This window comes from Struthio camelus, chromosome 4 (genome assembly GCF_040807025.1).
Source record: "Struthio camelus isolate bStrCam1 chromosome 4, bStrCam1.hap1, whole genome shotgun sequence".
Classification (NCBI taxonomy): Eukaryota; Metazoa; Chordata; class Aves; order Struthioniformes; family Struthionidae; genus Struthio; species Struthio camelus.
The window spans coordinates 37,926,799-37,941,462 of NC_090945.1; the positions used below are offsets into that span (position 1 = coordinate 37,926,799).

The 14,664-nt window shown below is 37.7% G+C and overlaps 1 protein-coding gene across 5 annotated transcripts in view; it reads left to right on the forward strand.

The window, feature by feature from the left end:
* The window catches only part of FHIP1A (FHF complex subunit HOOK interacting protein 1A), a 99,800-nt gene that overhangs the window by 52,912 nt on the left and 32,224 nt on the right, over window positions 1–14,664 (forward strand). For all 5 annotated transcript variants that reach the window (XM_068942280.1, XM_068942285.1, XM_068942281.1 and 2 more), the window contains 4 exons: window positions 817–1,048; window positions 2,336–2,962; window positions 6,787–6,945; window positions 9,174–9,260. In XM_068942280.1, the coding sequence (XP_068798381.1) occupies window positions 944–1,048; window positions 2,336–2,962; window positions 6,787–6,945; window positions 9,174–9,260 (978 nt within the window). In that variant the 5' untranslated portion in view covers window positions 817–943. The remainder of the gene's footprint in view (window positions 1–816; window positions 1,049–2,335; window positions 2,963–6,786; window positions 6,946–9,173; window positions 9,261–14,664) is intronic.

Consider the following 14,664-nt stretch of genomic DNA (forward strand, 5'->3'; position numbering starts at 1 on the left):
TGAGGGGAAAAATATGTTCTCTTAAGCCTCTCATAAGTATCTGGAAGACATTTGTCTTTGTTTCATTTTAACTCTCCCCCGCAGGTGTGCATCTACTTTGATACCCAGATATCTAGGATATTAAATAAGGGATGAAAAGAAAGATTCAGTATTTGTTCTCCGTCTTATTTTGATGTTTCTTTAATACGACATCTCAATTTATTTGGCTTTGGATATGTGAAAGTTTTATCTTTTATGTTCTTTGGTTTGGTTGGTTTGGTATTGATGCAGATGCATTCTTTCATCTGTATGTGGTACTCTACAGATATTTCAAAATATTTATGGTATGCTTCCCTGTCAGAAAACTTTTATGTCTGTTGATGGAAATATTGTTAAAAAAAAAAAAAAAAGAAAAAGAAATCTAGAAAATAACCTGTGCTTTATTTGCCTGAATAATCTATGCAGCATTAGTTACCAAGCAACTCTGAAAAGACGCAAGGTCAGAAGGCTAAAACAACATAATATAAAACTAAAAATACAGTGAAGTATGTGTAAAATCTTTACTGCAGAAGCTTCTATTATCCATATTTATTTTGACTAGTTCCTTAATTCCAACACTGATCTCGAAAGATCTATATGAGTATTAAAAACTCATTATCAAAATCATTATGATTAAGAGTTTGAGAAGATGATCCCATGTAACATGCTTTAAAAAAAATTCCATCTTCAAGCTGAATTAGAAGAAAAAAGGTTATGTTGTTTTCTTTAACTGTCTTCTTCTGTTATCATGCGCTTTAATTTGACGCGCATACGTATATATGTTTTTTTTTAAAATAGATTTCTGCAGACACCAAAGCTCAAAACAGGATATCATCTCATTATGATACTTGAACATCTGTAACCGACTACACGATTTTCAGAAGTCGTCAAGCATGGCCTAGTCAGCTTGGCCTTTGAAGAATTTATGATGTCCTCTGGAACCAGTCTCAGCACATATCGGCAGGCTGTGAGCCTGCAGGGTGTTGACCCAGAAACATGTATGATAGTATTTAGAACGCACTGGGCACAGGTAATATTAATTAATTTTATTGTTCTGAAGTAGGTTGCACTAATAGGAATTTACTAAATTCTTTTGGGATAATGCTGAAGTGCTCATAAACAAGTATTTATCATGCTGAATGCACTGGATGATACTGCAACATTTAAGAAAATAAGGTAATTGACCTTTGAAATTATGGTGAGGCTTTACTAATTACACTTTAAACCCCAGATTTGCATCTGAAGAGAAAGTGGTATGATATTTCGTATGGAAAGTCTAGATCTTACCAGCTTTCCTAGTGATTCACTTGGGCCCTTCTGCTTACTTCTGTTCTTCTTTTCTTCATGCTAGGTAAGACTTGCCTATCTTTTGTAAAGTATATTAGATGTATGGCTGCAAAGCTCTATGCAGTGTTGTGTATTGTGGATAGATACAGATTTCAAGATGCGCATTTCAGCATATTCCAAAAATTGTTCACATGTCATTACGTTTATAATTTCTTATAGGCGAAGATGTTTTGCTCTGAGCACCATAATATAAGGTCTTATTTGCTGCAGTAATATGAATAACTAATGGTTTATGTAGAACTACTGATTTCTGTGCTTCTGCTTTTGGTGTTTCTGCTGTTTTGAGAAGCAAGCAAATGAGTGATGGTGTTCTTCCAGTGTTAGAAGAGCCATCTGCCAAGAGCCGTCTTTTTTGACTTGACTGTAGTGGTGTTGTCATAGTAGCATAGCTGCTGCTCCTTTGTGTTTCTTTGGTGATCAGCCCTGGCAAGAGCTAAATGCAGTGGCTGCTTCATGTACAGTGAGCTTCACTGATTATAGACTAGAATTTAATCCAGGGGTATATGTGCTGGGTGACAATTATTACTCAAGCCTAAGTATATTTTGAAGGTTTCAAGCATACGTGGGCATCAGTGGCCATTTAGTTTCATATAAGATGTGATGAGGAGCCTTGATTTCAGCATTCTGTGACAGAGAGAAATTTATTTCAAACATTACTGAAACAAAGTTCTGGAAGGCTGAGGGAACCTAGTTTGTCCATATTTTTGAGAACCTCAATTTTTCAGCGTTAGGACAACTGGCAAATTCAGGTGCTTAGAAAAATGAATGAAAGTATTACATTTTGGCCTCAAATACATGCCAAATGTGAAACTTCAGATGTAGACTGCTTGACTTAGGCTAAAAGTGAAAGCATGGAAGAGATTGGGCCTTTTCATGTTGATAAATCTGATTTTTTTTTTTTTCTTGTAGAGGTAGCTCCGTATTTTTAAACATGCACTCAAATGATAGATATGTGTTTGTTTCTCTTTAGGTCCTAAAAATCTTAGAGAAGCATGATCCTTTGAAAAACACTCAGGCAAAGTATGGGGCGATTTCACCTGATGAGGCCAGCACTGTTCAGAATTATGTAGAGCACATGCTTTTCCTGTTAATTGAGGAGCGAGCAAAGGATGCCTCAATGGGGCCCATCCTGGAGTTTGTGGTTTCAGAAAACATCATGGAAAAGCTCTTTCTTTGGAGCCTACGGCGAGAGTTCACTGATGAGACAAAAATCGAGCAGCTCAAGATGTATGAAATGTTGGTCACCCAGTCTCATCAGCCTTTGCTGCATCACAAGCCCATCCTGAAGCCTTTGATGATGTTACTGAGCTCCTGCTCAGGGACTGCCACACCAGCAGTGGAAGCGGAGTTGGTTGTCCTCCTGAACCAGCTCTGCTCTATAATAGCCAAAGATCCCTCCATTTTAGAACTATTTTTCCACACCAGTGAGGACCAGGGAGCTGCCAATTTCCTCATTTTTTCCCTCCTGATTCCCTTTATCCATCGAGAAGGAACAATAGGCCAGCAGGCCCGTGATGCACTGCTCTTCATAATGTCTCTGTCCGCAGAAAACACTGTTGTTGCAAACCACATAGCCGAAAACACCTACTTTTGCCCGGTAAGTTGTTTTGTTTGGTCTTAAATTTTAAACTGGCACCTGTATTTTTCCTCCTCTTCTTCTGTCCTTTTTGGTAAAGATGTATTATGTCATATTTAATTATTGCTGCTAACAACTATTTCACGAGTTGTAATGTTGTCTGAGCCAGGCCTAGTGCAAAAATCAGTCATGTCTTCCAGCTAGTCTCTGGCTACCTGTTTCCATACCAGTGCCAGTCACTCCTTTGTGCCAGCACAAGCGTTTTTACAGTCGCACAGTTAGTTGAATTGGAAAACTGCCAGAAGTGAAAACAAAACTAAGAAAAAACCTGATCTAGCTCAACCTGAGCCTCAGCAAAACTAAGGGGTGGAGGTAGTGAGAGATGGGAACAAGGTGTTCTCGGACTGGTATTTCTGGTGACAGTGCTAGCTTAGGCTAGTTATGCTCGCCACACCGTAATGCCAGATAAACAGTCCAAAAAATAAGAGTGAAGACAGTCAGTGTTATAAAAACATAGTATTCTTGCAAGATAAAGAGAAGACTTGTTCTTTGACACAGAACTGGGCGTTTCTATTGCTGTCTCAGGCATAGCACCATCTTGCTGTGTTGTAGTCTGTTACGAAATTTGGTAGTAGAGCGTTAACGTTGTTAGATCTGAAAGCATGCTCTATATCACCATTTCAGAAAATCAGTCTCACAACATGAATAGAAAACCACTGCTATTAAACAAGCAAGTGAAGAATTTAATTTAACAAAGTCAGCTGTCCTATTGCAGTTTTAAAGCTAAAGCAGGGTGGACACGACAACACCCGTCTCTTTGCGTTTTCCTGCTTTTGCGTGCCTCATGGCAAAAGTCAGCCTGAGACTTTCAGTGGATGATTTCAAAACCAAGTATCATCCTATAGAATAGTTGCTCTTGTGTGCCAGTGTTTGAACTGATTCCTTTATCTTCTTTGTGGCCTGCGATTTAGTTTAATAAATGCCAGGAAAAAATGGAGAGAAGAGCTGAACAGCCGTTAAAGCAAAGAGCTTCAGAGCAGGGAACGCTAGAATGCCTGCTCCTTAAGCATTAGTGCAGGGCAGCTAATCCAGCCCTGGCTGTCTGCCTTTGCCCTCTGCTTGCTGTCCTTTGAGCGTAGGTCAGAGCCAGGTTTGCAGACTGGAGGTGGCCTGCAAGCACCAAAACCAAGCTTCTAAACGGTTTCCTTCGTTAGTTGTAAATATTGCCTCATACATGGCACGTTTCTTGTGCTGAGAGCCTCCAGCTGACCTTGTTTAATAGATGCTGCTAAAGAATACTGAACTTGGTTCTTGAATTGTCCTCGAGACATGCACCATTATTAGATCCATGCTATAACTTCCATGATTACATCTTCCAATTAATTAAAAAAAAAAAAAAACAGAAGCCTTTTTGCACGGAAGATAAAAGCCAGCTATATTAACCTTCGAACAGCAGGGAGCCACGATTGACAATCATTCTAATTAGGAAAGCTTCCTGTCAAAATGTGCTAAAATCAGACTTTTCTGAACAGTAATGAGACTGGCCTAAGTCTATAATAAAATTTTAATGCAGTGCCCTAGAATTAGCTCACTAGCGCAAAATCTTTTTCGAATTTGAGCCTGACAAGCTCAGGGACCGGGTTTCGTTCCAGTGGAAGACTCGATAGGTGTCAGTGGCTTTGCTGTACATCACTCAGATCAGAAGAGCTGAGGTCACGTCTGTGCCTCAGAGCAGCTAGCGCGGTCCTCTGCTGACTCGCGTGGTATTTGCGAGATGGAGATGCTTGTAAAAGTAGGTAAGCATATAGGGTTGACAGGAGAAATGTTGGAACAAGTCTGAAAGGAAAACAAAAAATAAAGCCAATCCTACTCTGCTCGCCTCCTTCACCCCCCAGATATGCCCTTATTTATTTCCTTCCCCCCTAAGGTTTTTATCATGGATGGCTGTCTTTTTCCGGATGAAAACTCCATAAAGCAATCTGTATACGTGCATTATTTTGTATGCCTGGTTATAGAATGTGAAGAATGTGTATAAAATATTCTCTTAGTAATTTCAAGTGGTAGTCTTGTTTATACCATAAACTTCTAAAAATAAAATTTCAAATGATGTTGTCTAAATAAATAGAGGAAATTGCTTCCAATGAATACTCTATTTACTTGTGCCTTAGAAACGTAACTTCACATAGAGCCGTTTGTGAAGCTAGTAGAAAGGTTGCACTTCATAGCAAAAATAAGTTTTTCTTTTTTAACTTCACACACTAGCAGCTACATCTATCACTTCTTTCTTCAGTAAGTCAGGCAAACTGAAGAATTCCTTATTTCAAGCCATTGACTGATGGCAATTTCATCACTCCTTTTAGTGGAGAGTAGTGTGTTTTGCTCAAGGTCATTTTCATGTGTTTGAGAACTAAACTTGTGTATCAAGAAGAAATGTGGATAGTATACAGCTCTGAAATCAGATCACTTTGCTTACCGAGAAGTTATGCATGAGTTTAGGAATAGCAGTTGAATTTTAAGCAGACAATGGAAAGTCAAATGTATATCAATGAACAGATTGCAGCACAAAAGAAACTCAAGTTCTCTGTTCAGAATTTGTTCCTTCCTAGAAAAGTCTTAGGCCAGGATTTGTGAGTATAAGTCAGGGATGTTACAGTAAGTAGTTTTATTGGTCTATTAAGATCTTTCTAACTTCTTACTTTGAGCTGTTCTATCTTAAAAAAAAGAAAATTGTGTAAATAATGCCTTGAGCAATGGCTGTAGCTTCTTAGTTTTTTAACACTGAGCTGAGCATCTTTCTTTATAATATTAAAAAAAAAAAAAAAAAAAGTAGGTCAGCATGCCAAAGCAGTAATTTTCCCACAGTTGGGGTTTTTCCCCTCTCCTCCCCCCATTATATTTGGCTTAATTCTGCCAGAAGAAATCCGTCCTCGCCCTGCGTTGCATGATTTAGGGATTGAAAGCATTCAGAAAGACAGCCTTTGTCCCACTGGGTGGCTTAGCAGTTGTAACTGGTTACACTTGCGTGTCATCAAGACCTGAATCCCCTTCCATGAACTTTAGGTCTTTGACCAGCACATTGTCAAGCATTTGCTTTCTAATAGATAAAACGGTTATGTTTCATCTGGGCTGCAGCTGTCTAGCCCTGTAGAAGTCAAGTAGCCATTTGCAGAAAGAAGGAGAATTCTTGCAAGAGCATGCTGGATGAAGACTGAAAAGAATTCCATCGGGCTGAGTCTTAATGACCAAATTAAAATAAGGATCATTTGAAAAAGCATCCTGAAGTTGAATGAAATCATGTCAAAAGGATAAGTATTGCTAGTAATATTTAGAAAGTTTCCAACTTCAGGTAACTGTAAATAAAAATGTATTCTGAAACTACCAATGCCTTAGAAATATTCAATGATATTAAAAAAAACTTTTTGGAAATATACTTTTAAAATTGTAACTGAGAACACAGGTTTGCATTTGCATGACACATTCAACATAAATAATTTCTAAGCCTTAGTATGCCTGGAAATAAAGTCTCTATAGTAATTTATTTCAGGCTTTTATTTTACGAGCATTTAAAAAGAATTTGTAATTTCAGATAAAAAATGCACAATGACCTGCTTTTTCCCCTCACTTTCTCCTCAGTAGCAGCTCCTAGAAGAAGGATATTATACTTTTAAAAAAATTCATACCTTTCTGTTACATGCCTCTGTCAAAAGGAAGCAAAATTAATGGTAACACTCTCCTGTGCTACTGAAACTAGTGAGAGAAATGATTTGTTGTGCAGCATTGCCCATCAAGCAAATGGGCAGGACAGTTGGAAGGTTAACTTATTTCCCTTCTGTCTTTGAGTACAGGTGCTAGCAACAGGACTAAGTGGCCTCTATTCATCTTTACCTACAAAGCTGGAAGAAAAAGGAGACGAGTGGCACTGTCTACTGAAAGATGACTGGCTCTTGTCCCCAGCCCTTGTCCAATTCATGAATTCCCTTGAATTTTGCAATGCTGTGATACAGGTAATGGAGCACAGTTGGCCTATCCTTTTGAAATTGCAGTTTTATATATTCTGGAAAGTCTGAATTATAGAATTTATTTACTTTCGTGAGCAGTGTGGACTTGAAGCTGAACCAAAATAAGTTGTTTATAAATGCTTCATCCTGTTTGTCCTGGTTATAAGGATGAATTAATGTTCTTGGTTTTCAGGTGACAAATGCTTCTAATGAATGCCGTATAAACGTGCAGCTTCTTGATGTTTCATCATGTAATTGGGAGCTTTTTTGTTCGTTTGTTTTCTAAAGAAAAAATAATGTTTATTGCGTTTTAATACCACTATTGATATTAGAAGTAAATTGAATGCCTTTATATACAGGAAAAAGTAGTCTTATCTGTCTGAGCACGGAAAAACATTCCACTTTTATGTCAAGGATTTTCATAGTAGTTTACAAGGGAAAATAATCTGTTTTGCTTATTAATGAGTACTTTAATAAAGAAAGCTTCCAAGCTGAATTTAAGTATCTTCTTAGGAATATAAACTTCTTTTAGCTTGGTCTGTTTAGTATCCACTGTCTGTTCTAAATTATTATTTCTTATTTTGTTTTGTTTTCTGGATTTGATCCCTTACTATTTTTTTGTCTCTAGTCTAAAATGAGATTTTGTATTTTTTGCATTGTTTTTAAGGCTAGAGAACTCTACAGAACCTTTGTGCAGCAGGTATTGTATTAAAATATAGTACAAATTGTACAGAAACTGGAGATTTGTGTGTTACTTGAAGAAACGTGCTGAATAGGATTGAAAAGTTAGTTATGTTTACTGTTAAATAAAAGGTATGTTTTAGTGAGACTTGTATGTAAGATACAGTAAAGCAGCAGATTGACTATATTGCTTTAAAGCATTGAACAAGTGAAACTAATAGTAGCTTTCATCCTTTAAATGCAATGTACAAGATTTTTAATGTACATGTTTACACATGAAGAGGAGACAATATTCGCTGTTGTGTCTAGTGGAATCTTTCCGAAAGGGACCTGTATTTGCAGGAGGTCATATTTGATGCCGTTTTTTAATGTAAAAGATGCTGCAGACAAAGGAGAGCATATAATTTTGAAACCATTTCTCGGAGAAACTCAAAATGAGTAAGCATCTGTAGTTGATACGCACAATGAGTATTTTTTTGAGCGCTGCTTGAATTCAGTCTTTATAGTCTTCCCTCTGCAGAGTGCAGACGAAAGCTCAGTTCCTGCAGGACATAAACAGTGATTCAGGAGTTTTTGCTCTGTATGCGATTTTTGTGCTGTGGCTTGTTCTGTGCTGACCCCAAAACTTTGGGCAGAGGTTAAAGAGGGACAGTGTAGCCACGACCTCGTGCCATGTACTTTTTCTGTGGATCACAGCATGAGGAAAGGTAACCCTTGTTCTTCTCCTTTCAAAAGTGGGGGTTACAGATTAGAGGAGATCTGGGAAGAATCGTAAGTAGGAGAATATGTTTGTGGCCACATGTAGGCTGTGACATTCCAGTCTCTATATAAGCTTCAAATAGAAGATATTAACTCAGAACGTTTCTGAATGACCTTTTTTTTTTTCTCTTACCAAATTACTTTTACAGGCGTGAATTGGGGATGTGTTTTCTGCTGTGAAAGCAAAATGAATACTTCATTATAAAAATAGATTTTTCGCTTCTAATAACAAGTAATTTTTCAAGTTCCTAACCAACCCACTGAATGATTAATGTTAAGGGGCTTTTTACTGATTGAGCATGTGAGCATGTGAAGAGTATGTACACTCTTACCTCATAGTTAGAGAGCTTCAGTTTAGCTTACTTTTCAACTGTACAAAAAACACTGTTCTGCTTTTTCTTGTTGCAAGACCGTGAGTTGATGATGGCAAATCCACCTTGAAGTGACCCTGAGCAGGTTGCAGGAGCTCTAAAATTAGAATCTCTGGTTCTCTTTTGATGCATGGACACACACACTACGCTGTCCATCCGTTCATCTTTGTCAACATGTGGGAAGATTGAAAAGCCTTGCTCTCGAACTTTGGCAGTGTTACTGTAATGAAACATAGTTTGTATGTTTATTTGAAAAAAGAAAAATCTTTTAAGAATCTGAATCGGACCAGGTGCTGGTGAGAGGGACAAAGTCAGCACGTCTTGTTAATATGGGAAAGACTTTTAGTAGTGGATATGAATAGTCTATATCTTTTCTTTTAAATCACATTGGAACTATTCTGTTTCTTCTGTCCTCTCCCTTAGGTGGCACATCCCTTGATACGTAATCAGCTTGTGAATTACATTTACAATGGATTTTTAGTGCCAGTAATGGCTCCTGCACTCCATAAGGTCAGTGGTGTACGCAAGTACTACCCAGTTTAAAAACAGACAAAATGAATATGAGTGACCTCTGTGTAAAGACACTATTAAATGTATTGCTGGTGGTGAGAAGTGAGTAAGTTGCTAGGCTGACTTTCACGGTGGTGTATCTATTCTTTTACTCTATGCTTTCCATTTACACTATACAGATTTTTACGCAGGATTTGGTGTTTTTGTTTAAAATATTTAAAATTCTACAATGAAATGAAGAACTAGAACATTTTTGTGTCCTAAGCTCAAATTCCAGCAAAAAGTAATGACCTTTTAAACAAAATTTCATCATGATAGACATGTTTCCATGTCAAGATAAGTTGGTAGTATTTTGTGTTTCCATATTGTACTTTATGGAATTATTTTCATAAGGTAGAGGAGAAATGGAGTTTGGTATCAATTTGCTAATATATTAAGATGTAGTTTATGTGGCCTGGGGAAAAAATCAATTTTTCTTTGAGTTTTAGGGTTATCCTTTCCAAAATATGTCCATGATTTTTGGTGAATTACTTATGTTTCTTTGTTAGGCTGCAAGAAACTACATTTCTAGCTATTGCAGAACATGTAAATTAACAGTCTGTATTGTCCTGAAAAGAAAATCTTATTTGAGAAGAAAAAAATAGGAATTGGTGGGAATAAAAATAAATTATTTTTTGGATCTCCACCAAAACCAGCCAGGATAAGATTAATAAATTGCTTCAAAGGTCTGCTGACTTTTTTACTAAGCCTGCCAAGCAGAAAGCGGTGCACCTGTTTCATTTCTGAGACACTAGTGAAACACTATACCCTGCTTTCTAGTCTAGGACTTGTCTAGGCAGTACTCGCAATTCCTGGTGGTAAGTAACTACTTACTGGTAAAACAACAAGCAGAATAGAATCTCTTTCATTAATGCGGCAGACCTCAAACATTTGAGAACTTGGTGAGGTTTGATATAAGATTTGATACAGATCAAGACTGTAATCTGTCATTGAGATAGTGCTCTATCTAAGGTATGGGAAGATGAACAATTAATACTGATTTAATTATAGTGTGAACTTGAACTGCGTTACATTCTCCATTGCAACTGGCCATAGGACAGTACAATAACTATTTGATCTTATTTATTTATTTTAATGGAACAAGACTGTGAAGATGGGCTGATGTTGTGCTGCAGATTTACACCTCTTCTTACCTGGCAGTAGCTTTTTCTATTCCTGTATCTTGATTTAATCCCTTATCAAGACTGAGAGCTAGAATCTGAAGTGAAAAAGTAACCAGGTCAAGATTACAGATGATGAGGGATATGTCAGAATGTAGCCATGGGATTCGATTCCTAGTGGATACTGATTTTTTTATTCTTGCAGTACTCAAGACAAAATTGGGGGGGGGGGGGAGGTTTCAGCTGAATGCCATTCACATTGGTCATTAATTCTGCTGGCCACCTATTGGCTTGGGTATTTTCCTCTTGACGTTACTTAAATCATTTAAAACTTGCTGTTCTAATCAGTTTTTCTCATGTGATGGAAATTTTGTTGAACCTCATTATTATGCTCTGAAATGGGATGAAATTGTATTTCTTTTGAAAATAAAAGTGTCGGCCGCTAACATATGTAGACTTCAAGCCCAGATCTTTTCTGAGCCCTTGTATTCAGTTGGTTCGTTGTTCTTCCAGTAATGAACCTTTCCTTGCTTAATAGTATAACTTCTGCTTTTTTTTCTTTAAAAATTAACTACTTCCTACATGATATCTCCGTATACTTTTAATGGAAAAGATAGATTGCACCATCTAGTGGAACTGATAAAAGGCTCTAACGTATCTGGGACCAAAACTCCATAGGAAAAGGAAACAAGTAAACAGAGGCACATTTGAACTCTTCACTCTTTGTGTGCTGTGCCCCACATTAGTTTAACAGAAAATAAATATTTTAGATTCTTACTTTTGGGATGGATGTTTCTGGGCTAAGACAGATAACTATGCTATAACAGCTCTTTCATGCATGAAAAACATTTCTAGTTGCCATTCAGAAAGCTGATGATGAGTTGATACAATACTAAAGGCATCTTGATATTTTATTTATTTTAACTCTTGATGAAGTTTGTTTTGTATCCTAAAGTCTACTTGTGGCTAAAGATTTTAGTTTTTACTCAGTCATTTATCATTTGGGGTTAAGAAGGTAGATCTGTGGAAAATTAAAGTAGTAGTGAGAGGAGATGATTATTATGGGTATGTTTTCCTAACCTGCTCAGGTACATCTTATTTGTACAGTTTAATTACTGGATTATCCAAAGCTATGGATAGCTGCTTCTGATAACTCTCAGTAAATATTTATCTGTAGCTGCTAACTCCAAAATATAGAAGGAATCTGGAAGGAAGGATGGCAGTCCAAGCTTCATATGGGATTCATGCCCTGAGATGCCACATCCACGCTGGTACCCATGGTTCTAGTTTAATGCAGAATTCGGAAGGGAGGTGAGCTTCCAGCTCTGCTCTTGAATGGATGAATTTTGGGTTGGCGCACTACTTCAGATCAGTATCCTAGCTTTCCCTCAAGAAATAGATGTTTGAGGGCAGTATTATTCTGCAGTGAGATGAAGATTTGCATTTGTTAATTTTCCAAAGACAACTGCAGTCAAGAATGCAGATACGTCTAGGAAAGAAATCTTCATTTTTTTTGAGTTCTCAATGTGATATAATTTGATTTCAGGGGAAAAAACATAAGCAACATAAATCATTGGACTATCAAACAACTTTTGATGAAAGTAGCGTGGCTTTTCAGAATTTTGGTAGGTGTTCCTAAGCCTCGAGTTATATAGATGTGTAATCTTGAAATGTCTGTAATGTTTATGGACCTATGCACTGTCTTTTTAAATTTTTGTGGATTGTATCTATACATACATAGTATGTATATGGTTCACTGTGCAAATGAAGCAAGTACAAGAGCATTGAGGATAGAGATGTGCTCCAGTGAATAAGTTGGGGGGCAGGAGACCAAAATATTTTACTTGATGTCTTTTTATGGCTTTATTCAGCTCAGGAAGCTGGTATGTGGTTGAAAAAATTAACCAGTTTAAGTTTTTTCCAGTTAAGGAACTTCCAAATTAATTGGGCGGGCGGGCTGGCTGGCTAGCTTGTAGTGACTTGTTTTTTACAGTGAACGCTATATGAAGATTATTTAGGCAACTGGTTAACTGTGGTGTGCTTTAAAAATACAGATTTTTTTAAGTTTAGGACTTCTTAACTTTATTTTTCAAAGATAAAGTGACAAGAGGCAACTACAGACCAGGTATAAATCAGGCCATGGGAACATGCTATATTTAGGATATTTGTGTGGGTTTTCCCACATGTCCACTAATGAAAAGCTGACAAAAATTTTCGCATCAGATGTTGCATGTTACTGAATGGGTCAGCAGAGCCCAAATTTGTATTATGTTGTTAGGGTCAGGCATTAAATGGCTGCAGTGAATAGATCTTTCTTGTCCTTTGTTTGGATGGTCTTGCGCTTTTTACAAGAGGATTACCTCCCTTGACTTCTGACATCTGCGTTTCTTGGGAAATTGAAACAGGTAATTCACTGACATAGTTCGGTGAGGTTTGCCTGGATGTTCTTTATGCAAGTTAACAACATCCATATATCTGTATAGACTCACTTAAAACCAGAAAAAGTCAAATATTTTGTCCCATTAAAGTAAAGAGCCAAAGAAAAGGTTAATTTGGTGTTTTTCTTTTTGTAGTAAAATCCCATGATTTAGATTTTGCCATAATCATCTTTTCTTAGATCTCAGACATTTATACTAGAAACAATAAAATTGAGTTTATCTGGCAGAATCTGTTACCTGTCAGTTACAGCTGGAAATTATGCAAGTCTGGCATGTATGTTTTTTCTTAGGTTGTGGTACTTAAGGGAGACTTATTTGGCAGACGGTATAATTCTCCTTAGGAACAGAGCCATTCTTGCTTCATTTTCAAAACTAACTTTTTAGAGCTCAACTAAAAAAAAGTCAGGTCTTCTGGGGCTGAATCTTATAATGGTCCGAGTAAGCAAAAGGGGCTAATTTTGTCTTCAGTTAAAATCTAGTTGAAATCCCAGGGTGAGTCCAGAGTAACCCTGTTGATGTGTAAGGGATCTTTTTGGTTCTGCTAGAGGCTATGTTGCCTAGTTTTTAAGAGTCTTTATTTATCTGGTAGCAGAAAATATTTATTTACTATATTGTTCTAGACACTGAAAGTATTATTGTAGAAATCTGGTCAGTGAAATCCTCTTCAGGAGGTCTTTAATAGGCATATATTTTGGAATCAAAACCATGTGCTAGATAGTTAAGAGCTACATTGTGGTATATACTATGTTATGTTGAGACAACTGAGATTGGTTATGCACATCTTTTTCCTATAAGTTCATATGATTTAATTTAAATTTGGTATTCAGAGAATTGGGTGACAAAGGTAGCTATTCTGAACATTTTGAGCATTTATGTAATTTGTGTGTTTTCAATTTATTGAAGACTCTGCTGAGAAGATTTGACAAATTGTATGCTAAAAGCAAATTCTTAATTTTTTAACATTTACTGTTACAGTACATGGCACCTAGTTGCTATCTATAATATAATTATTGCTGAGGGAGCTGGTGGATGTTGTTGCTAGGCCACTCTCAATCATCTTTGAAAGGTCATGGAGATCAGGAGAGGTGCCTGAGGACTGGAAGAAAGCAAATATCATTCCAATCTTCAAACTGGGCAAGAAGGAGGACACAGGGAACTACAGGACAGTCAGCCTCAGCTCCATCCCTGGAAAGGTGATGGACCATCTTGTCTTGGACGCCATCTCCAAGCATATGAGGGATAGGAAGGTGGTCAGGAGCAGTCAGCATGGATTCACCAAAGGGAAGTCATGCTTAACTGAACGGATAGCCTTCTATGATGGGATGACTGGTTGAGTTGGTGAGAGGTGTTGTCTACCTTGTTTTCAGTAAGGCTTTTGATATTGTTTCCCATAACATCCTCATAGGCAAGCTCAGGAATTGCAGGCTAGATGAGTGGACAGTGAGGTGGACTGAGAACTGGCTGAACGGCACAGCTCAGAGGGTTGTGATCAGTGGCGCAGAGTCTAGTTGGAGGCCTGTAGCTAGCGGTGTCCCCCAGGGGTCAGTCCTGGGTCCAGTCTTGTTCAATATATTCATCAATGACCTGGAGGAAGGGACAGAGTGCACCCTCAGCAAGTTTGCTGATGATACTAAACTGGGGGGAGTGGTTGATACCCTAGAGGGCTGTGCTACCATTCAGAGGGACCTGGACAGGCTGGAGAGCTGGGCAGAGAGGAACCTCCTGAAGTTCAACAAAGGCAAGTGCAAGGTCCTGCACCTAGGGAGGAATAATCCCATGCACCAGTACAGGCTGGGGGCTGACCTG